The sequence below is a fragment of the Myxocyprinus asiaticus genome, chromosome 38 (assembly GCF_019703515.2).
Source record: "Myxocyprinus asiaticus isolate MX2 ecotype Aquarium Trade chromosome 38, UBuf_Myxa_2, whole genome shotgun sequence".
NCBI lineage: Eukaryota > Metazoa > Chordata > Actinopteri > Cypriniformes > Catostomidae > Myxocyprinus > Myxocyprinus asiaticus.
The window spans coordinates 24,382,033-24,405,786 of NC_059381.1; the positions used below are offsets into that span (position 1 = coordinate 24,382,033).

Here is a 23,754-nt window from a genome sequence, read left to right on the forward strand (position 1 = left end):
ATATTATGTTTTATCTTGTGAATATATATCTATATATATATATATATATATATATATATATATATATATATGTATATTTTTTTTTATGTACAATAATTTCAAATCAGATCAGAGACGGGCAATTTAAGACTAATAACAATTTGATGAGTTAAAATACCAAGGCGATGAGAAACAGGAGATGTTAAACAGATGAGGCAATCGTGTCATAGTATATAAGGAGCCTCCAAAAACAGTATAGTCCTTCAAGAGCAAGGATCATTCGAGACTTGTCAATTTGCCAATAGATATTTCAGCACTTTGAGAACAATGTTCCCCAAAGACAAATTGGAAGGATTTTAGGCATTTCACCCTATACAGTGCACAATATAGTTAAAAGATTCAAGGAATCTGGTCAAATCTTGGTGCATAAAGGACAAGACGAAAACCACTTCTGAATGCGCGTGATCTCTGATCCCTCAGATGTCACTGTCTTAAAAACATAATTCATCTGTAATGGATATCATGAACATGGGCTTGGGATTACTTTAGTAAACCTTTGTTAGTCAACACCACTCGCCGCTGCATCCACAGATGCAAGTTAAGACATTCCTATGCAAAGCAGAAGCCCTACATCAACACTGTCCAGAAGCGCTGCTGACTTCTCTGGGCTCGGTCTCATCTTAGATGGAAAGTGGAACAGTGGAACCGTGTTTTTTGGTCCGATGAGTCCATATTTCAAATACTTTTTGAAAAACACAGCCGTCGTGTTCTCTGGGCCAAAGAGGAAAGGGACCATCCAAGCTGTTATCAGTGTCAGGTCCAAAAGCCAGTGTCTGTATGGGCCAGGGGTGTGTCAGTGCCCATGGCATGGCTAACTCACACATCTGTGAGGGCACCATTAATGCAGACAGATATGTTAAAATTTTGGAGCAGCATATACTGCCCTCTAGCTTTTCCAGGGACATCCTGGCATTTTCAGCAGGACAACTTCAAACCACATACTGGCTGAATAAGCAGAGAGTGTGGGTGCTAGATTGGCCTGCCTGCAGTCCTGACCATCTCCAATTGAGAATGTGTGGTGCATTATGAAGTGCACAATACGGCAACGAAGACCCCATAAAATTGTGCAGCTAAAGACTTACATAATGGATGAATGGGGGGAAATTCCACTTTTTAAACTTAACAAACAGTGCCTAAATGCTTAAGTGTTATTTGCGATCGGGTCCAATAGTGTTTTTAACTGCCCCATCCTTCTATAACAGTTCCTTGAAAAAGCTTGAATCGTACAAGCAATCCACGCTGATATGAGCCGAAAAATCATACAATCCACGCTGAAATATGCTGAAGACACATCCACATGACGCACACACCGTATTATCCTGCATTGAGGTGCACATCGCCGGAAACGCATCAAAATGGTCAAAGACATCAATCTAGTGCATGTTTACATACACCAACAATTAAAAATAGCGCCATTATAAGAAATGGTGATGTTTCACAGTGGTAAACACATGACTGTCCCAACTTTTTTGGAGCGTGTTGCAATCATCTGATTTGAAATTACTGTACATAAAACAAAACAATGAAATTCACAAGGTAAAACATCATATAATGTGTAGTTGTAGTGCTTTCAATATAGCAAAGGGTGAATATAAATTACAAATCACTCCTTTTTGTTTTTATTAGCATTTTTCATACTGTCCCAAATTTTTTGGAATTGGGGTTGTAGGAACTTGTGATTATGACATATGATTGTAATTTTTACTGACAGTTAGGCCCCACTGTAACTGTATATTAGGAACACCATCCATCTAAAAGACAAATTACTATAGTAAAATACTCGCCATGATTCTGGCCTTCTTTGAGTGTCACTTCGCTAATGCCCCTGTGAAATGAGAGTTCCAAGTTATCATTGTATTGTTTAAATATATAGCTAATTATAATTACTATAGACTAACCCACACCCTAAGAAAAGAAAACTTATGTATTTTTAGAATAAAAAAAAAAACATTATTTGCTTATTTATGACAATACATAAACAGACATACTCAACTAAATGGGGGAAAAAAAAACATGGCATGGACGTTAGTCAGGGCTGTACTTAATTTGACACAAATGAAAAGGCTGTGAGGGATAGAAATACAGTCTGTTCAATAAGTTGTACTTTTGTGTATCTTGGTTTTATTCAGTTGATGAAACATCAAAAATATGCCTTTCCATACAATTTGCAATGTACAAAAAACTCATGAAAACATGGGTTGTGAAACCTAGATATATCCCTCACAGCTTTGCTTTCACCCACATCAAATTAAATATGCCATCTATCAGGTCGATGGAGGATAACAGAGAACGAACGGACTGCACAAATGTCATAAAATAATGTATAAGGAAAAGTAAAACTCTTACAGCAGCTGACTGGCTCAACCTGTCAAAGCGGAACTTCAGACTGTTTCTGGGTGAGGTCTTATTCTTGAAATCTGCTTTAATTGAGAGAAATACAAGAAATTAGGAAACAGAGACAAGCTGTAAATATTAAATTAGACTTAGAAATAACAAACAGCAAACATGTCTAGAAGGAAGCATCTTAGATACCTGTTGGACTGCGGCACATGATCACAGGCGTGCCCGCACTTTCAACCTCTGTGCTCAAGGAACCAAACACGGGTGAGAGACTGGGAGATATCTGGAGGTTGTTCTGAAAAAAGGGGAGAAGATTCAGTTTTCATGCTAACAAATCTAAAAACCTTACAGAAGCTGAGCATGTTTACACACACACACACGCATGCACACACACACACACACACACACACACACACACACACACACACACACACACATCTCACACACACACACACACACACACACACACATTCACTTACAGCCTCTTTCTCCTCCAGTGTCTCTGGGTCTCCTGCAGCACTACTGAAGCTGCTGGTGCTGGAGGAGGAACGAGAGATATCTGGCCTTCCATTGCCCTCCTTTAGCTTGAGAGATGGTCTGCAGAGAAAGAAATACAAAAATGATGAGCTTGTCAAATTATACATTTATAGTGAGTGGCAGTGGAGAAGCAGGAAATGAAGTACCTCTCATTGCTCAATATCTCTGGTGAGCTGGGGTTTGACGATGTCTCTGATCTCATTTCCTGTGATAGTTGACCACTATCTAGACTTCTCTGATCACAAAGGACACTAAAAAGAAATTAAAACACATAAAGAAACTCATCAAGTGTTTATAATTTTCTCCACAGTACCAGTGACACACACTAACATAAACTGTAATCTTCTGCGACTTCACATCTATGGATTTAAATTCCTAAATTCATACATAATAGGCCTACAATACATCAAATTTTTTATCCTAACTAGCCATGACAAGCAACAGGACATTATGTCAATTGCTTGGTTTCTATTTCTGTGGTTAATTAAACATCTAATATCTTCTGCTTGAATGTGATTGTATCACATCGTGCTGCAGTTTCGTGTTCAATGTGGACTGACAGTTTCCTTGTTGCTGGAAACTATTTTTAGCATATTTGTCTAACCTGCGTGTGTGGCGCTCTGGCTGTCCATCCATACTGGTGTGCAGCCGTGGAAACAGTCCAGACCGTCTCTTCACTGGGCTCTTCAAAGGAGACTTAGCACTCGATGTCACTGGAGACTTAAAAAGGTTAATGAGATTATAAGGATCAATGACAAATAAGGTTATATATATATATATATATATATATAAAATGTAGTTCAAAATTCTAGTCTAAAACACATGTGTTGAGTTCGTAATAATTGTGGTAATACTGATTTCATGCATTTAAAAAAAACTTTTATAGTATTTTCTACAAAAATAATTAAATAAATTAATGACTTCAAAAATTTCAGGTGGTGAACCATCAAGTAAAAGGTATTAAAATACCATTCTTGCTTAAAGGGGTCATGAAATGGAGAATCAAATTTTCCTTGCTATTTAGACATATAACTGTATTATAAAAGTTTCAGAACTCAAAACCCATAGTCAAAAAAGAGCATTTATAGTTAACACCCTGTTTTTTAGGGTTACTCAATTTGACCTAAACAAAATGTGCCTTTTAACAAAAATGTCAAAATATCTAATATTTTTTTAATCTTTCCACACTGTCATTAGGGGGTCTTTTCTGTTTTATGGTTTCTTTGTCACATGACAACAGAATTTGATTTGGGGATTTGACTATTAATAATATTTTAAACATAAAATAGATTCAGTGCTTATTTTTTGAAGAAATAATAATGAAAAACTACTCCAGATTTCTTATTCCAACATTTATTTTTTTTAAGAATTTCAGTTTTTAAAGAGACTTTTATTTTTTGTACTGTCTCCGCTGGTTACACCACTTAGACCTTTTTTTTTTTTACTTTTTACGCCCCAGAAAAAATATCAAAATGACTTTAAACCCAGAAAGGGAAAACATGAAAATTAAACATATAAGAGAGAAGACATATAAGAGGTCATTCTACTATAAACAAAAAAAACTGTAAATGTCAGAACTCAAAACTTAAGCCCCAATGCAATAAAAGCATTTATTGAAACCAAGCTGCAAAAATGCCTTGTTCTCTCCTTCCGTGACTTCCCCACATCACCAGGGGGCCATTAATTCATGAACGCCTCTACAGCAACATCAATGGCTACTTTTACATCATCGCACCCTTGGCACCACCCACTAGCGCTCAGTCTGTAAACAGAGAGAAAGAGCAGGACAGACAGGTCTAGTGTGGCCTACTAACAATTCGTGAACACCAAAGGAGACCCATCTGGACTATTTTGAATTATTTTTGTATATAAACCTGCACTAGACAGACGTCTTTGACCATGTCATGTATCTCGTGCTGCTTTTAAAAGACAAGTTACAACTGTGAAAAGGAGATCCCATTCTGTCTTGTTGTTTTGAGCACAAATGCGTCATGGACGCGTTCTTGCACCCAGCTGCGCTATTTTTAATTGTTGGTGTATGTAAACATGCACTAGATTGACGTCTTTGACCATTTTGATGCGTTTCCGGCGATGTGCACCTCAATGCAGGATAATACGGTGTGTGCGTCATGTGGATGTGTCTTCAGCGTATTTCAGCATGGATTGTGTGATTTTTCGGCTCATATCAGCGTGGATTGCATGTACGATTCAAGCTTTTTCAAGGAACTGTTATAGAAGAATGGGGCAGTTAAAAACACTATTGGACCCGATCGCAAAACCGTAAGTAAACAGTTTAATTCATGAATGTTTCATATGTTATGACTGTTTGAAAGTTTATGGTGCTGCGTGTTAACGGATGTGCTTGAGTGAACAGTTTAATATATTCAGATGAAATGTGTTGTATGTGCATAATTTAGTTTTATAATGTTGTGGAGCTTGTTTATTCTCTTCCGATTGAGTTTCAAATATGGATGTATTCGAGGGGCTGCACGATGTTAGCCACTCATAACAGTGGGCGTTTACATTGAAGTTTAAAGGAGACTGAGGCCAAAAATAAGCGTTTCAGACAGAGAGTCAGAGACAGGGTGGAAAATTATCATATATTACTAAATTATTACAGTTTTTGTGCAAAACAAAACCTTTACTAACATTATCAGTGGACAAAAAAAAGTGCATGTCATGAACACTAAAATAAACAATAAATATTTATTTTAGATTTTATTAAAAATAACTTAAAGATCTGGACAAAAAAATAAGGGTCAGATCATTGAACCAAATGCTTAATATGCTGGTTAATTAAACAAATCAAACTAAATTAAAATTATTTAACTAAAATGGACTGTATTGTCTGTTCAAAGTGTCTGTTTTTAGGGGCAACTATTACCATACTGCCAAATTCAGCTGTTCAGATTAAGTTGTTACCATAGTAAGTGGTATTTGTGTGTGTGTGTGTGTTGTGAACGTAATAAGATGCTCACAGAGTTCTTGGCAGTCTCAGTGTTGCTGTGGGTCAGGCCGACCCCACTCAGGCTGTTGGGCATGCCTCCTCCTGCAGTAGAGCTACGGCCATGTTTCTGAGAGCCCACCATTGTCTCCATAGAGTGACTGCGCACGCGCATTGCCCGCTGAGAGAAAAAATAACAGATTATCTCTTTTCTACTCTTTTGGGAATTCATGATGTAACGTTTGGGATCATCTTATCCAAACCAGCAGAATTAATCTACAGAATCCATTCTGCAATGTTTGAAACTGGAGTGAGAAGAAGCTAATTAATGATCTATTTGAATGGGAACCTTGATAGTCTCCAGTATTCCTCCATGTCCTCCGTTATCCATTTTCTCTTCATCTGCACTGAGAGGTTGTCCCAGAATTGCCTGTGTGTGCTTGTGTAACTCATTATGAAGGTTATCCAGCAGTTCAGTCCGTGTTCTTTCCTAATACACAAACGATATTTTAACTTATTAAACATGCAGAGAATGTGGCCAAGCACAGAGCAGAAGCTTATAAGGCTTTGTTGCCCATATCCACATTCACCTTAATGTAGTAATATAAGATACTTCATTGTCTCTTTACCTCAAGCTTGGCAAAGCGGCTTGACCTGTAACATGCCAACTCTGCATTGATCAGCTTGGTCAGCAGGAACTCTCTAAATTCTGGACCCTATGAAAAAATAGAATGACATCGCAAATATAACAATGATGCAAGAACAGCCCTGACGTGACAAAATCCTGTCTTTAATAAACAAATCAAGTTTGACCTTCAGAAAACCTCAACAAACAGAAGCAGTCTGGCAGCTGTAGTGGTGCGCACCCATTTACCTTTTTGAAGATGGGTGGATTGGGAAGCGGAGGGCCAAACTGTGGCACATCTTCACGTGCTGTGACAGACACCTGCGCAATAGAATTAAAATGTAACATTTGGTATTCATATCTTTGTTCAGCAAGAATTATCACAATTATTGTGAAAATTCTGTCATTGTTTACTTCATGTTTTTCCAAACCCGCATTACTTTTTCTTCTTCTATGGAAACTAAGAGAGATTTTGAGGAATGTTGGCACCACCCTTTGTTTCCATACAATGCAAGTAAATGGTGACTGAAGATAACAGTCTGCCTAATGTTTCCTTTTGTGTTTCACCGAAGAAAGAAAGGCATATGGGTTTGGGACAACACGAGGGTGAGTAAATGATGACAGAATTTTAATTTTTAGGGTTAACCATCCCTTTATCTCCATTCAAACACTGAAAAAAGACATGATAATTTTAAGAACTTTTTTTTTTTATGACAAACCTTGTACGTGGTGTAATCTGTTCCAGGGTTTTCCACCTGGACAAGGATGTAGGCATGGAGGAAATTGGAGGCGATCATGTCGGGCACAAAAGGTGTGGCCTCCTCTTGAAAAACTGCAGCCACAATGTCATTTCCTATGTGCCTTTTCCTTTGGAGCTATGTGTAGTGAAGAGCAACATACATGGAATCATATTGCTGTGTGGTACCTACAGTATACTACATGGCTAAAAGTATGTAGACACCTGAACACCACACTCATATGTGCTTGTTGGGCATTTCATTTTTAAATTCACGAGTTGGCCCTCCCTTTGCTATTATAACAACTTCCACTCTTCTGGGAAGCCTTTCTACTAGATTTTGGAACATGGCTGAAGGGATTTTGCTCCTATTCAGACACAAGGGTATCATAGTGAGGCACTGATGTATGGTGATGGTTCCTGGCTCATGATCAGTGTTCCAATTCATCCCATAGGTGTTCAGTGGGGTTCAGGTCTGGACTTTGTGCAGGCCAGTTCTTCCACACCAGACTCAGTAAATATTTTTTTATGGACTTCGCTATGTGCACAGGGGAATTGTCATGTTGGAACAAAAAATGGCCCTCAAAGTATTGTTGGAATCACACAGTTCTCTAGAATGTCATTGTATGCCATAGCATTGAGACTTACCTTCACTGGAATTACCGGAATAGCCAAACCCATTATTAGAGAAGGTGTCTACATACTGTTGGTCATTTAGTGTATCTGCCAATCTAACTCTTGTTCATCACCAAGAAAAAATCTGAAGGAATTCAACATGTCAATGGTCCTTATGGAGAATTGACTCTCCAGGTTTCAAGTGAAGTGAGTACCTGCTGTGTGTCTCCCTCTGTGAAGGGCAGCTTTGTGGAGACGTGAAACATGAGTTCCTGCCCCCTGAACACAGTGTACACAGACTGAGACCCTGTCTGACCATGAGAAACATCCAAACCACCTCGAAACCTGAGTGAGAAAAAAATACACCTTTAGGTGTGATGCATCAGGTTTGATGTCAATGATGTCAACAAATTTAAAGAAATATTCTGGGTTCAATACAAGTTAAGCTCAATCAACAGAATTTGTGGCACAATTAACACAAAAAATTAATTCGCCACGCTCGTCTTTTTCTTTAAAAAAGGCACTTACAATGGAAGGTTTAAAGGCAGAAATGTGAAGCTTATAATTTTATAAAAGCACTTACATTAATTCTCCTGTTAAAACTTGTGTATTATTTAAGCTGTAAAGTTTACATCGTAATATTTACAGTCATTTTAGGGTTTGTTGACATTACATCATCATGGAAATGAAGCTGTAAAATTGGCTATAACTTTACACAGAAAAGGTTAGTGATTTTATCACACTAAAATCATGTTAACACACATATTGTTTATGTCTCGTGGCTATACATTTGAAACCGTGAGTATTTTAACGTTTACAGTTTGGCCCCATTGTTTTCCATTGTAAGTGCCTCACTGTAACCCAGATTTGTGCTTTTTTTAAAGATTTTATTTTTTTGTTGTAATCAATATTATGCCACAAATGTTGTCGATTGAGCTTAACTTGTATTAAACCTGGAATATTCCTTTAATTGGTTGCGGTGTGTTTTGTGATCAAATGACATTGACATCAAACCTGATGCGTATCAATTCGCCATATTTTATTTGAGAGATATAGTGCAGAGAAAGATATTTGGTGAATAGGGACTTAAATTTGACTCTGAACACACCCAATATAGCGCTTGAGTAATATGTCCTACTTTTTTGTTACTTCTATAGTGCTTTTTTGGTAATTTAGCAGCTTGACAACTCCCATCACCATTCACTTTTATTATATGGAACAGAACGGTCAGAATGCATGCATCTCTGGCTGCATCTCCGCCTGGTACGGCAATAGCACCGCCCACAATCGCAAAGCACTGCAAAGGGTGGTGCGAACTGCCAGACACATCATCGGAGGTGAGCTTCCCTCCCTCCAGGAAATATATACAAGGCGGTGTGTGAAAAAAGCTCGGAGGATCATCAGAGACTCCAGCCACCCGAGCCATGGGCTGTTCTCACTGCTACCATCAGGTAGGCGGTATCGCAGCATCAGGACCCGCACCAGCCGACTCCATGATAGCTTCTTCCCCCAAGCAATCAGACTTCTGATCTCTTGATCTCCCACGATCAAATACATCAGCACTGCACTTTATTACTCTTATATCTCACACCGGACTGTCATAAATTATATTATTATTATATTATATTCTCTCTTAATAACTGACTATCAACCGACAGCCTGAATGTCAATACAGTACAATACTGTACATTCTATATATACTATATATACTTTTTTATATATTGTATTTTTTATTTTTATTGAATAATGTGTATCTATATAGTGTGTATTGTATACTGTACAGTGTATGTTATTATTTGTATATTGTTGAGTGTAATTATGTGTATATCAGATGTTTAAATTGTGTTGTGTTAATTTTATGTTATTGTAAATTGGTATATGTCTCATCACTGTCACGACTGCTATGTTGATCGGAACTGCACCCAAGAATTTCACACACCATTGCACTTGTGTATATGGCTGTGTGACAATAAAGTGATTTGATTTGATTTGATTTGATTGAATATTCTTCAAAAATGTACATATTCATCACACATTCTAGCAAATCACATTCAAGTTCTCAGATCTGCCTTTTCCAACTTCTCTTTAATGTTGTTTACCCTTTAAAGTCCTGCAGCTCTACACAGTCTCCCAGCACTCTGAGGAACTCTGTGAAGGCTGGAGTCTCCTCGCTGTTGCCAAACAACTCCTCCTCTGAGGTCTGTGTGTAATAGAGAGTATTAGAAGACATCAGACGACTGCATATGATGGAGAAAACAGCAGGAAGACAGTGTGAAAAGATAACAGGAAATAATAGATAAAATACTTCAGATCAGGTGCGTATGCAGCAGCATATTGATTTATTTCTTTTGTGATTAAGATCAAAGTAGCTTGACAAGCAATCTTCTGTGAGTATCCTTGAGAATCTCAGTCTGACTGGAGAACAGACCATCTTTGATTTATAGTGGCCACATATGCAACATAATGCAGTTAATTTGCTCACCTGCCCAAACTTTTGGTAGATGACACCAAACTTAAAGGTGTTGTTTAACTCATGCTCATCATAGTTCACGATTAATTGAGAGCCCTGCAAAACAATTGTTCAGTTAATGATTTCAAACACAAAGAAATACAGACATCAAACACATTACATAAAAACCATGGTAACATTTTACAATAAGGTTCCATTCGTTAACATTAGATAATTAATAAGTCATCATGAACTAACAATGAACAATTAATTTTTTACAGCATTTATCAAACTTTGTTTATGTTAGTTAATAAAAATACAGTTGTTCATTGTTAGTTCATAGTGCATTAACCAATGTTAAGGTATACAACTTTTATTTTAAAAATGTATTACTATATATTGATATTAACATTAGGATTAATAAATGCTGTAAAAGTATTGTTTATTGTTAGTTCATGTTAACTAATGCTGTTAATTAATGTTAACAAATGGAACCTTATTGTAAAGTGTATTTTCCTAACACACAATATTATCAATTTCTTATGATTTACTAATATGCTGTTTATCAATACAGCTTTGAACCACTCCCTTATCTAGTTTCATGAGAACCTAAAAATAACCCCTCCCATGCAAAGCAGATTTTATCTCTTAAACCATCTTACTAGTGACTAAGACACATCACTACTGCCTTTTATGAGGCATCTGTCACAACAGCTATAGTGTAAAACAGAATGGTCATAGTTCTGAAATCTGCTGTCTTTATTCAAAACATCAGTATGTTAAAAGTTACATTATGTTAATATATGCACAAACCACTCCTTATTCACTCTTTGATTAACTTTAAAAACAAATCTATAGGAAAGCATCATGCAATTGTAAAATAATGATTCCTTTGTAAAAATAAATAAATAAATAAAAATAATCTACAATTATACAGTGGTCACCAAAAGTACTTGGACACTTAAGCCACACAAAAATGTCTGAATGTCACTGCATTAGATAACAAAATATCAAATCAAGTGGTATTTGCAAACAAATGATGATAAAGATATTCTCAGAACTAACTTCTAAGCAATTTTTGCAATTCCTATTTTAAGCAACTGGTCTCAAGGTCATTTTTAGTGTATGTAAGTCGTTCACCCTTAAGTTCACATAGGTGTCCTTGCAGTGTAAGCACATGGTGTAGTTTATCCCATTAAAGGTGGTGTGTACTTTTTTTTATGTTGATGATGCAATGTTTTGAAATGCACTACAATTCATACAAAAACAAAACTGATTAACAATTGTGAACTCACCTTTGGGTAAAGCACAGGACTAAACCTCAGACCCACAATATCTTCACATAGAAGCTATATTGGGAAAGAATGTTACATCCCAAAAATTAAACAAAAAAAAAAAAAAAAAAAACACTTGAGTCAACAAACAATCAGACCAGCTAATGATCACTAATTTAGGCTAAGTTTCCACATAACGTTGCCACACTTTTAATGTAACATTATTTTAACTTGCGTTGAATGTTATTTTACGTTGGAGTAATGCCTGTTTCCCAAATCAGCACATACATTGTTTGTTATATTAGCCCTATACAATGGTGCATATCATATTTGATACATGATTTTCTTAAGCAGGGGTGTCCAAACTTTTTCTATTGAAAAGATAAAAAATAAAAAAAAAAGGTGTTGCGGGCCACACCCTTGTAATAATAATTTTTTAAAAGGGGTAGATGCCACTATTGTATCATCTTTATATTGTATGCTTAATATTATGCAAGTTTTAATCACATTTTGTGTTAATAAAGGATATTTTTCTCACCAAGAATGCTTGTAATAGAACAGTGATGCAGGGTCAGAAATTAAGGGGGCAAAAGTGACAAAAAAAACAAAACAAAAAAAATGCCCTAAATTTCAAAATATGGGGGCAAACAATGCCCTGGTTTCTGTTTTTTATTTTATTTATACCATCTGATATAGTTCTTAAAATTCTACTTTAAGAGTAGCATTACACACTAACACATATAATATTTTTCGAATAAAAGATGAAACAGTACATTTTATATGTTTAGAAAAAATGACATAAAACATAAACATAAAAGTTCATCTGAAAATTATATCCATAGGGCAATTATTGGCCCCTTTATGGAAAAGTTAATTTCTGACCATGCAGTAATGTAACAAATATTATACTGGGAATGAGCTTGTTTTTTTCAATGCCCTTAAATTTTGCATTTTTATTTTTTGATGTCTATTCAGGGTCACTGCAAAGCACAAGCAGTTTTGACTGTGACGCATAACAATAATTAGAATATGTTACATTTTCCTGCTATGATGTGATTCAAAATTCAATTATAGTTTCTGTTCTGTTGTTACTTGTGTTAGAAAAACTATTTTAATTTTATCAAAATGATTGCGCTCACTTTATTTGGTTGATCCACAAGTGAGAGCTGATCGCACGCAGTGTGCCCACTGTACAAAGGGGCCTCAGTCTGCAGAAGGGGCCTCAGTCTGACTATTTTCATATGTCAGGCTTTAATGGGTTAAGTACACTTAAGTCCATTGTTTCAGGAGCTGTCCGGTTCAAAAGTGCTGAACTAAGACCGAAAATTTAAAGATATGTTTAAGTTGCGTGTAATGGACTTACGAGTAGTCCGAGGCTCTTGTTAATTTCCAGATGTTTGTATGTGCTACTTAGATAACAATGCTTTTGGGAAACATATCCATAGAGACTACTTATGTGTGACTAATGTTGGGGAAACCCAGCCTTAATCATTCAAAGAACTGACATATACTTTAGGTGAATAACTGTGCTTACACTTTAGAAACACTAATAAAGATATTTAGTGCTGGAATGTTAATCAGATAGGCATCAGAGTCTGTCAGGACATTTGACATTTAAAGGTCAGCAGTTAAATCCCATGCACTATTTCTAGAAGGAACAATCATTACCTTAGCTAACTGTGGGATACTGGGAAGCTCAGTTAAACCCGTCAAAGAGATCCTGTCATAGATTGTCTTTGATGGAGTCCTAAGTGCGACAGAATTTGATAGAAAAAATGCAATCAAATGTTTCAAAATGTGCCAATCATGTAATTGCACATAAGGGAGTGAAAGGGCTGTTATTACCTGAGAATGATGTGCAGGTGCTCTTGCTCCTTCACCTCCTCGTGGCCGAGGGACAGTACGAGGTTGCCATGGTTACTGGCTGTGCAATAAAAGTTCAGATGTTCCTGAGACCGGCAGATAAGAGGAAACGTTTTAATTTCCAACAAACTCATTGCAGACATAAGTGCAGTGTGTTAAATTGCACTGTCTGCTGATTATCACAGCTCTGATAACAAAAATGGTCTAAGAGCTTTTCGTTTAAAGTGATCGTATACCAATATTTGTCAATAGCCTTTGTGTGCCAGTCCATTTATGCATAATATGGAACGATCATATTAGTGTAGGGACTGCGGATTTCTCATACTGAAAGTAATTGCTAGCACAGCTCTATGTTAAAGGGGTAAGCCATGAGAGGCTGTTCATTAGAGTAGTTTTATCATGGCTAAGGGGTGTCTAAAGACCTGTGGTAAAATCACTGTAGAAGAACAGACTCTAATGGCTTATTGCTTTTCAAAAGCGGCCAACAAAAACCAACAAAAAAATTATAGGAACAAATATTTCTTCTACTGAGAAAAATGATTAATTATCCTAACTGTTGACCTTTTGTGGTTGCCAAAAAACACAGCAACTAATTAATATAAAATGCTTATAGTCATTTTACAACAGCTTTGAATGTGGCTCTTTCAATCAGAATTCATAGTTGGATCTATCAGTTTTATAATTATGTTTTTACTTTTATTTGTCAACTGCTTGATTTCTCACCCTGCCCAGAAAGTGCTTGCGGTACGCTCGAATAGCGAAGTTACTCTCCAGTCTGTAACCAAACTCTCCGGAATTCCCTCCCTCTCCATCTTCCTCGTCATAGCAACCGTTCTCCCAGTTCGGAATGGCGGCAGGGGCCTCAGGATCTTCTATCCAGTAACCCCCAAACTGAGGCAGGATGACCTGAGGGTACGGCTCACCCTGCTGTAACACCTTTAAAAGAGCAACCAGACAATTAGAAAGAGATCGACACCGATAAACATTTCATAAAATTATGTTTGCTTCTGCGTTTTAGTACTACCTCACATAAAGTGCTTTTAGAACTTAAACTTTAAAGGGATAATTAACCCAAAAATGAAAATTTTCTCATCATGTACCCACCCTCATGCCATCCCAGATGTATATGACTTTCTTTCTTCTGCTGAACACAAACGAAGATTTTTTAGAAGAATATTTCAGCTCTGTAAGTCCAAACAATGCAAGTGAATTGTGGCCAGAACTTTGAAGTTCCAAAAAGCACATAAAAGCAGCATAAAAGTAATCCATAAGACTCCAGTGGTTTAATCCATGTCTTCGGAAGAAATTTGATAGGTGTGGGTGAAAAACAGGTCAATATTTAAGTCCTTTTTTTTTTACAATAAATTCTCCTCCCTACCCAGTAGGTGGCGATATGCACAAAGAATGTGAAAGTGAAAGTGGAGATTTATAGTTGAGTGGAGTATTGATCTGTTTCTCACCCACACCTATCATTTCACTTCTAAAGATATTAATTTAAACACTGGAGTCTTATAGATTACTTTTGTGCTGCTTTTATGTGATTTTTGGAGCTTCAAAATTTTGGTACCCATTTACTTGCATTGTGAGGACTTATAGAGCTGAAATATTCTTCTAAAAATCTTCATTTGTGTTCAGCAGAGGAAAGAAAGTCATTCACAGTTGGGATGGCATGAGGGTGAGTACATGATGAGAACATTTTCATTTTTGGGTGAACTATCTATTTAATATATAGTTACAGATAGATGAACAGATAGTGATAGTTTGTACAGGAATTAGATTGTTATAACTTCAATTGCTGTACCTCATCTATCCGTGGGTATGGAATGTAATCATCCTGGAGAGGCAAAAATAATATCAATGAATCACAAGATAATGATCTTTCCAGTGCTTTTAAATGACCCTTGTGTCATGACAGAATGCTTGTTATGAGGCATATATCTAGCTGATGCATACACAATATGTAAGAAATGGCATGCAGTTCACTTGACATCCTTCACAGTCATGCTTACAACAAACATTATTCTGTGGCTGTCTGGATAATCTGAAAGAACACGAGCTGTCTTTAATGGTTGCTTTTGTTTGTTATTTTGTTTATATGGTGCTTAAAAAAATATCTTAGGACTAAATCCAGCATTCACTTTTTTACAGTGCTTGCAAGGTGATATTCCACAAACATGCAGGTTGAAGTTTTTCTAAACACATAACCCTAAGAATTGCTTAATGTACAGACTCCATTCAAACTTTATTTGGTACTGTAGATAATTTCATCCTTAGATATGCTATTTATTTTTGGCTGTAAACTTTACTAATTTTAGATTATCTGGCTGAAAACGTGTTTAAAAGTCTGGTTTACAATACAGGATGCTATTGTGGACCAACAAGGCTTTTTTTGACTGGCTTAACCTGCAAAACTTCCTTTTAACCAGCATTACCAGAAAAAACAAACAAACAAAAAAACAAAACATACTGGTCAACCAGCTCCACCAGATAAGTCTTACTGGTGAACAACATGGCTACAGTATGCTGGTCCTCCAGCTAGCTAAACCAAAACCAAACAGCACTAACCAGAATAAACCAGCTTAGACCAGTATGGGAATTGTTTTTGCTGGCTTGCAAGCATTAGTATTTTCTTTAGGAAATACAAATATAGTTTATATGTACTCTATGTACAGTATATACGTGTATATATATATATATATATATATATATATATATATATATATATATATATATATATATATATACATACACACACACACACACACACACATATATATAATATATATATATATTGTTACACAGTGTTGCGTATGTAACATAATTAACAAGGATTGACAACCTCCCAGCAAATGCAGTTCAGCTACTAGTATTCCCAAAACTCAAGCAATCACTGCAGCTTATTTAGCTTTTTCATGCTCTCTGACCTTTATTCTTTGTGGGCTAGGCCTCATTTCCTCCATTTCAGAAACCTGCTAAAAGGTCAGGGTTAAAAGATTGTAGCATTAACACCTGACAGTGGAGGTGAGACTGAAAGGCACAGAACACATTCACCACTGCTATATTTTTCTAATTACCAAAGCTAGATTCACTACTTGAGAATTTAGTAGCTATTCTAGCTTCATGTGCAATAATTTTTATCACAAACATAATTCCATGTCTTTTCCAGGATAATGACATTATAACAGAGCTAACTGTTTTTATATGTAAAATGCAATCTGAAAAATTTCAGTTCTTACCTCCATCTTTTCTAGCACATCAAAGAACTGAGTGGACTGCAGAAAAAGAAACGGTTGAGGTCAAGATTGAACCAATAACATTTCATTTCATTCCTGTTTATTACAGGTCAACAACAAGGTCAACATCACAATCTGTGAGGGTGAATGATATGTACTTGAAATCCCTCCCGCATTTATTCAGCAAGCAGCACTCACTGTCAGAGCAGAAACACAATCTGCTTTTGTAATTGTGGATTTTATTCTTTGTCAAATAATTAAACTGAGAGACACAAGTAATCCGACAGTTTATTATATTCATGTTTATTCTTAAAAAATATTATACTCATATTAGACCCCCTGTTCCTGAAATTACCCAAAATAATACACTATTATTAGTCTGGTATGCGCAGGTGCAGGTAATTATACAGGCTATAGATGTTCCGATAATCGGTTTGACCATTTTTTTTTTTACCAGTGTTCACACTTTTCTACTTAATCGGTTATTGGTTTTATTAAAGGGATAGTTCACCCAAAAATTTAAAATCCCTCATCATTTACTCGCCCTCATGCCATCCAGATGTGTATGATTTTCTTTCTTCTGCTGAACACAAACAAAGATTTTTAGAAGAATATTTCAGCTCTTTAGGTCCTTTCAATGCAAGTGAATGGGTACCAAAATTTTGAAGCTCCAAAAAGCACATAAAGGCAGCATAAATGTAATCCATATGACTCCAGTGGTTAAATCCATGTATTCAGAAGCGATACGACAGGTGTGGGTGAGAAACAGATCAATATTTAAGTCCTTTTTTCCTATAATTTCTCCTCCCTGACCAGTAGGTTGTGATATGCACAAAGAATACAAATCGCTTAAAACAAAAGAAGAAGAATCTGAAAGTGAAAGTGGAGACTGATAGTAAAAAAGGACTTAAATATTGATTTGTTTCTCACCCACACCTATCATATCGCTTCTAAAGAAATGGATTTAACCACTGGAGTCTTACGGATTACTTTTATGGTGCCTTTATGTGCTTTTGGAGCTTCAATATTTTGGTACCTATTAACTTGCATTGTAAGGACCTACAGAGCTGAAATATTCTTCTAAAAATCTTTGTTTGTGTTCAATAGAAGTAAGAAAGTCATACACATCTGGGATGGCATGAGGGTGAGTAAATGATGAGGGAATTTTCCTTTTTTTGGGTGAACTAACTCTTAAATATCAGTTCTACTGGTAAATGGCAAAATCTCAGTTTGAAAACATTTCACTTTGTCATAATTGCCTTTGTTTGTCAACAATAATATTGTTTTTGTTATAATTATTATTAGTATGACATATTCATAAAGTTTATTATGTTTTTATTGGTGTAACCTTATGGTTATTTAGTCATCATTGTATCAAATTAGCAGAAATAAAATACTAATTAAAAATTGAACACTTGAACTGAATCTGAGATGAAACATCTAATTCAGGGTCAAATAAAATAGTAATATCAGCATATCATTTAATGCTAAATTTAATCTCACTATGCACGTACCTATCAATAGAGAATGGCTTCTTTTTGCCTCCAACCCAGCTCATCTAGATATATACACACATTTACATACATCTGTCAAAAACTACCTCTCCAAGTTCAGAAAATGTGATGCTTTGACATTTTCCATTTCCTTTTTTATCTCATTTGAGGAACACACTACCTAGGGGATGAAGTCTGCAGTCATGGTCTACAGAGCAAACAGGGCACAGCTATGGCTACAGGTTTTTGTTTGGGTCTTGTCTCCACAAGAGGGGCAAGAAAAACATCGAATGAGTCAATAATTACTGCATTTATTGAAGATTAAACATTTTATGAAACTGGTGTCCAGAGGATTGACTCCCTGCCTGCATTTTGCAGCTCTCTGTACAAGTCCCTTTCCAGTGCTGATTCATAACAGGTAATGAGAGCCAAACATGCTGCTTACCTTCATGGCGGGAGGGGCGGTTCTTGGGGGAGAGGGAGGACAGTCTGCCAGGGGCACATTGGAGATGGTCAGCAACTCTTGCTTCCTGCAACACAGTGACGTCACCACGTCATTTCTGGCTTTTAAACCAACACTAAAACATCTAGTCACAACTGTACCAAACTGCACAAAAAATAACGTATTTCGCTTAGGGTCTCATGTTGCATTATGCAATGGACCCAAAAAGTATTTCCAAGAGGCATCTGCAAAAAATTATGCTTCTTGAGTTTTTCTCAGAACTAACTTCACTTTTCTGAGCCATTTGTACAACAGCTAACTAACTGATCTCAAGATTTTTAGTGGACGTATGAAGTCAGTTCTTTAGTTCACAAAGGTGTCAGCCACTGTCAATCTATAAAATACTGAATGGGAGAATTTTGTATTCTATGGTGAATGTATTGTATGGTGTAGTTGTATAGAAACTACAACTACAAAACAGAATCCTCATTGAAACCCTTTCTAAAGCCTCAGTCTCACTCCTCATGAAAACACCTCTCCTAGATCCAAGATCATCAATAAAATATGGGCCAAAGATGGGCAATCTGTTCTTTAAATGAGCTTTTTGGACAGGAGGCTGACAGGTAGAGGATCTAGAGACTCATGCTCAAAATTAATTTTCCTTTACCTCTCCAAGCCTTACTCCTCATAAGTGAGATATGGAGAGAGAGAGAGAGACATAGTGAGAGAAAAAGTAGGAGGTTAGGGAGACAAATGAACAAGGCTCTAAAAATACCCACCCAATCCTTCATAGGCGCACTGTAAATTGAATCCATCAATATACTTGTATTAGGGAATAAATGACATATCGTTCACTATGCTCGATACGGCAAACAACGTCTATAGCATTATTCTCCAAACACTCTCTGAACTTGGATTAAGTCTACATTGCGGGTGGTTAGTGAATAAGACGAAGGTATTTGCGCTGAAATACCAAGCGCAACTGTTTAGTGAATCTGCCGCAAAGTGTTTGTGTTGAGATTACATGGTAATTTTAAGTTAAGAAAACGAATTTCAAACACGTGGAACACTGTACATGACTGAATCAAGTTCAGCCAAAGATCTATTTTTTTGAGTGGGGGTTAGGGGCTTGTACACCATTCATATCAATTTATCTTTTCCCTCTAATTTCATAGGTATGTTTCTTCAAAAGATGTTGATCCAGGAACACATCCTTCTTGGCTAAATCAAGGTGAGCCAAAGAAACCTGGACTAAAAACTTTTACTGGTGCTTCAGTTCATATTAAGACTGAAAAAACAAACCACTATGTAAATTACATGAAATGAGATAAACAACACATTCTAACCAAGAGCATTATCTTCACACCTACAGTATGTACCAACAAATCTCCCCCTCTGGGGAGATGTTGTGAACAGCTTACTGTCACATTGTATTTCACAGAAGACAACATGATATTACAGAACCTTTCCTAGACAGCTCAGCAAGAGGGATTTAGGGTCATTTTTAGGCAAGATGCTTTTGTAAATTCTAGTTGTCCAGTTCATATAATGGAAAAGATGGATGAGGGGAAACCAAGTATGGCTTCAGTGTGCTTCCAGACTCCCTGACCACTCGCTGCGCCATAGTTTAGCTTCTGTCTGTCTGTCTATCTATCTATCTGTCTGTCTGTCTGTCTGTCTGAACCATGCTTTTAAGTGAGTGCAAGTACTCCAAAACACAATCCCCTGGAGTTTCCATTTCCAGTCAAAACTTTGTGTCACAGACTCCAAAAACAGACCTGACCTGAGTCGCTTTGTAGAAACTCAAATAATGCACACAAACAGTTCTGACCTCACCCATGCATACACATACAAACATGTAACTCTGCATCACATGCAACCACATGACCCACCACTGGTCGTCCATCTCTGTCAGTCTCCGTCTCTCACACTGCTTGCGTGAATGGTGCAGGAGTCCAATAAGAGCCGCTGCAGCTCGGACACCCGCTCTCCGACAACGTACTCTGGACCTGAGGTCCGACATGGCTAAACTTAGGCTTAGTCTCAGTCCTAGTCCTCGTCTCTCCCGTCACATCCCACTGACATCAGTTGAATCTGCACCGTCACTCTCTTACACTCCAGAGATGAGGTGCTGTCCTCGCCAGTACAGACTGTGTGTGTGCATCCTTCACTGTGAATACCTCTCATTCTCTTTTCCTCTCGCTTTCTCTCTCTCTCTCTCTTTCTCTCTCTCACCCTCCCTCTTAAATGGCATTTCACTTTGACACCTTCTTCTCGACTAGGGAGCTTTGATTGCTTAACCTCTGTTGTTATGCTCAAGAAATTTCAACTATTATCTCTTTCTTTCTCATTAATATAGATATTTGCTCAAATACACTGCATTCTGTTTTATCATCTATCTATCTATCTATCTATCTATCTATCTATCTATCTATCTATCTATCTATCTATCTATCTGTCTGTCTGTCTGTCTGTCTGTCTGTCCATCTGGAAATATTGTTATTCTAGCTGTTTCCCTCCTTTTGTTACAGTAATTACATGGTGTGTTTTGTTCCTGCCCTGTAGGCATATTTTTTTCCCGGTGACATTACTTTCAGTCTATTTATCTCTCTATCCTTGCTTGTGTGACATTACGTAAATAATTTGATTTTTGATATTTTAATTGTATTTTTTATTGTATATTCAGTATTATATATTGTATTCTATAATGAAGGTTTGTTGTCTTAATGGATTCCTAAAACAGTCAGTCATAAAGACATTTTCAAGTGATGTGTTTATTTTTTATGCAATTACAGGCCCATTTTCATAATTTAATTTCACCTGCTGTGCAAATCCGCTCTTATGTTAAGATTTCAGTGAGAGTGTGTGTATATGAACGAATCGCTTCCATAACAGAAGGAGCATTAAAAGCTTCAGGGGATTTTCTAGCTGAAGGCAATTATCAGCGTGTACGCAGGACAGCACTGGTGCATCCTTCCATGATGAGGCATACAGACTCATCAAGACCTGTGTTTCACAACAACACACAAATGGCAGCTAGACAAACATGCCAATACAGCAAGTGCAACAATTTGCAATAATGTGCAAAAGAGTTTTTTCCACTGTCATTAAATACAAATCATTCTCAACATGATTTCTCAGATTTGATTGTCCCTAATGCAGGGTTATTTTATTTAGTTTTTATTTCTATTTTATTTTTATTTTGTCCTTTCAAATTAGTTTAGTTTTCACTTGTTTATAGTCTGTGACTGTTAGTTGCAGGGTTTTTTTTTTTTTTTTGTGTGTGTGTTTTCTAGTTTCAGTTTATCTGGTTGTATTCTACTCTTTGAGAGCTTTCCAATGACATATGACACATGGCTATTTGATGAGTTTGATGTTTTTACCGATTACAACAATACGCAAAGTACAAAATTGTTAATAAGTTATCAAAACAGAACACTTCTGATTTGTCTGCAAATTTCAAAGCACTTGTTCAGTTTTGGTCATAATGCCTACATGCATTGGAAAGTAGAGCTTCTAAGCTTTGAAACAATACCTATTTTGTGTTGGTCAAGACTGTAGTTATTAATATTTTGATAAAAAAACATTATCGGTGGGCCCGCTGGCGGGACCAATCCAAGCTTAAAGGGTTAATGAAGGTGAGTTGTAAAGATTAAAAATTTAAATTAATACATTGTTTCAATTATTATTATTATTTTTATTAAATTGTGTTTATTTTCATTTTATTTTGGTTAGTTTTTGAGTTATGAAATGTATTTTAGATTTGTTTCAGTTTTTCCAGTTTTTTCAATGTTTATATTTTTATGTGTTAACAAAAATGCTTTCATTAATTTTAGTTTTCCTTAATGATAATAACATGCTGACTCGCAAGATGTGGTGAAACGATACTGAATCAGACAGAAACAAGGATGCTATACATTAAAAAAGACAATGTGAGCTGAGATTTCAAATGTTTCTTGTAAGCCAAAAAGAAACTGCTGGTGTTAAAGATCAGCTCTCACACGAGTAACATGCTGTTTTGAAGCAGGTGACAGACGCTTAGGTGGGAATGTGTGAGAACACGGGGTGGTGGGTGGGGGTGGAGATGTTATTTTCACGTGATCACACTATAAAACATGGCAATTTTATGGTTTATATCACATTTGGATGGTAATCAGAGTGCAGTTACATTGCTAAGTGGTTAAACTGATACATTCACAACGGCATCAGTCACAGATTAGCATTCATGCATTTACAAACTGTTAGGAGCAGTTTATTTGTTTAAAGGCTGTCAATTGATTAAAGCAAATATAATCAAATTAATTATAAGATATGCTGATTAATTTATCAAATTAATCACAAATCAGTAATTGGTGGAAAATGCTGGCGCTCATGAATGGGTGCCCAGTACCATATGTAGAATAAAGCATCTTTTTATTTAAACTGATATGACTAGAGTCTTAATCTCATGTGGGTGTAAATCATTTTAAATATATTTTGTACTTAAAATGTATTTTAAATAATACTATGACATTTTTTTCTGATTAAAAGTTTATTAATTAGCACAAAAAGTAATACTAATAATAATAATAATACCTAGCGCACATTTAAGAGGTTAAATGGAGTTTTTTTTTTTTTTTTTACATGTACTGTATTTTAGGAGGGAGTGTTTAAGGAAGTGGACTGTTAAAGTCTATCATCAGAGCTGGTGTATTACTCCAGTTTCAAACAGTACAGTGGCAGGTGCCTTTTGTTAAACCACAGAGATTTGCAACCATAATGAAAAATACAGAAAATGTCAATGTTTGAAGCACAGCTTGCTGTTCTTTTGTAAAAGCTACATTAGAACCATTTATTCCAGAGGAAGAGGTGAAGAGCCATAATAACTGCTGACAGCTGATGGGCAGAGAGATACATGCTTAGTATTCAAGGCCACCGGTGACTGCCGGGCACACGTGCTGTGTGAACTGGCCCCCTGCTGCCTTCATACCTAATACACACACAAACACACACACACACACACACACACACACACACACACTGGACAGAGCACTTAGATATACCTGATCCTAATGTGAAGATCAAACACACACACACATAACAGAAACAGAGATTTTAGTGGGAAGATCTACAGGTTTCTGTCTGCCCTTGTCATCTCAGTAGCAAAGCTCCAGAGACTGGCATT

General features: G+C 36.5%; 1 protein-coding gene across 7 annotated transcripts in view; it reads right to left on the reverse strand.

Annotated features, from left to right (window-relative positions):
• LOC127429031 (rap1 GTPase-activating protein 2-like) overlaps positions 1–23,754 on the reverse strand; it is a 51,082-nt gene that overhangs the window by 3,007 nt on the left and 24,321 nt on the right. For 2 of the 7 annotated variants that reach the window (XM_051677769.1, XM_051677771.1), the window contains 22 exons: positions 18,594–18,678; positions 16,659–16,694; positions 16,347–16,394; positions 15,224–15,256; positions 14,146–14,358; positions 13,405–13,508; positions 13,228–13,306; positions 11,581–11,634; positions 10,319–10,402; positions 9,936–10,036; positions 8,052–8,181; positions 7,205–7,360; positions 6,735–6,806; positions 6,490–6,576; positions 6,210–6,350; positions 5,895–6,041; positions 3,521–3,636; positions 3,063–3,167; positions 2,859–2,976; positions 2,572–2,674; positions 2,386–2,459; positions 1,824–1,864 (listed from right to left, as the gene is read on the reverse strand). In XM_051677769.1, the coding sequence (XP_051533729.1) occupies positions 1,856–1,864; positions 2,386–2,459; positions 2,572–2,674; positions 2,859–2,976; positions 3,063–3,167; positions 3,521–3,636; positions 5,895–6,041; positions 6,210–6,350; positions 6,490–6,576; positions 6,735–6,806; positions 7,205–7,360; positions 8,052–8,181; positions 9,936–10,036; positions 10,319–10,402; positions 11,581–11,634; positions 13,228–13,306; positions 13,405–13,508; positions 14,146–14,358; positions 15,224–15,256; positions 16,347–16,394; positions 16,659–16,694; positions 18,594–18,678 (2,095 nt within the window). In that variant the 3' untranslated portion in view covers positions 1,824–1,855. Of the gene's footprint in view, positions 1–1,823; positions 1,865–2,385; positions 2,460–2,571; positions 2,675–2,858; positions 2,977–3,062; positions 3,168–3,520; positions 3,637–5,894; positions 6,042–6,209; positions 6,351–6,489; positions 6,577–6,734; positions 6,807–7,204; positions 7,361–8,051; positions 8,182–9,935; positions 10,037–10,318; positions 10,403–11,580; positions 11,635–13,227; positions 13,307–13,404; positions 13,509–14,145; positions 14,359–15,223; positions 15,257–16,346; positions 16,395–16,658; positions 16,695–18,593; positions 18,679–20,482; positions 20,629–23,754 lie in introns of those variants that run through there. The other 5 variants (XM_051677766.1, XM_051677765.1, XM_051677768.1 and 2 more) reach the window with 5 other exon arrangements.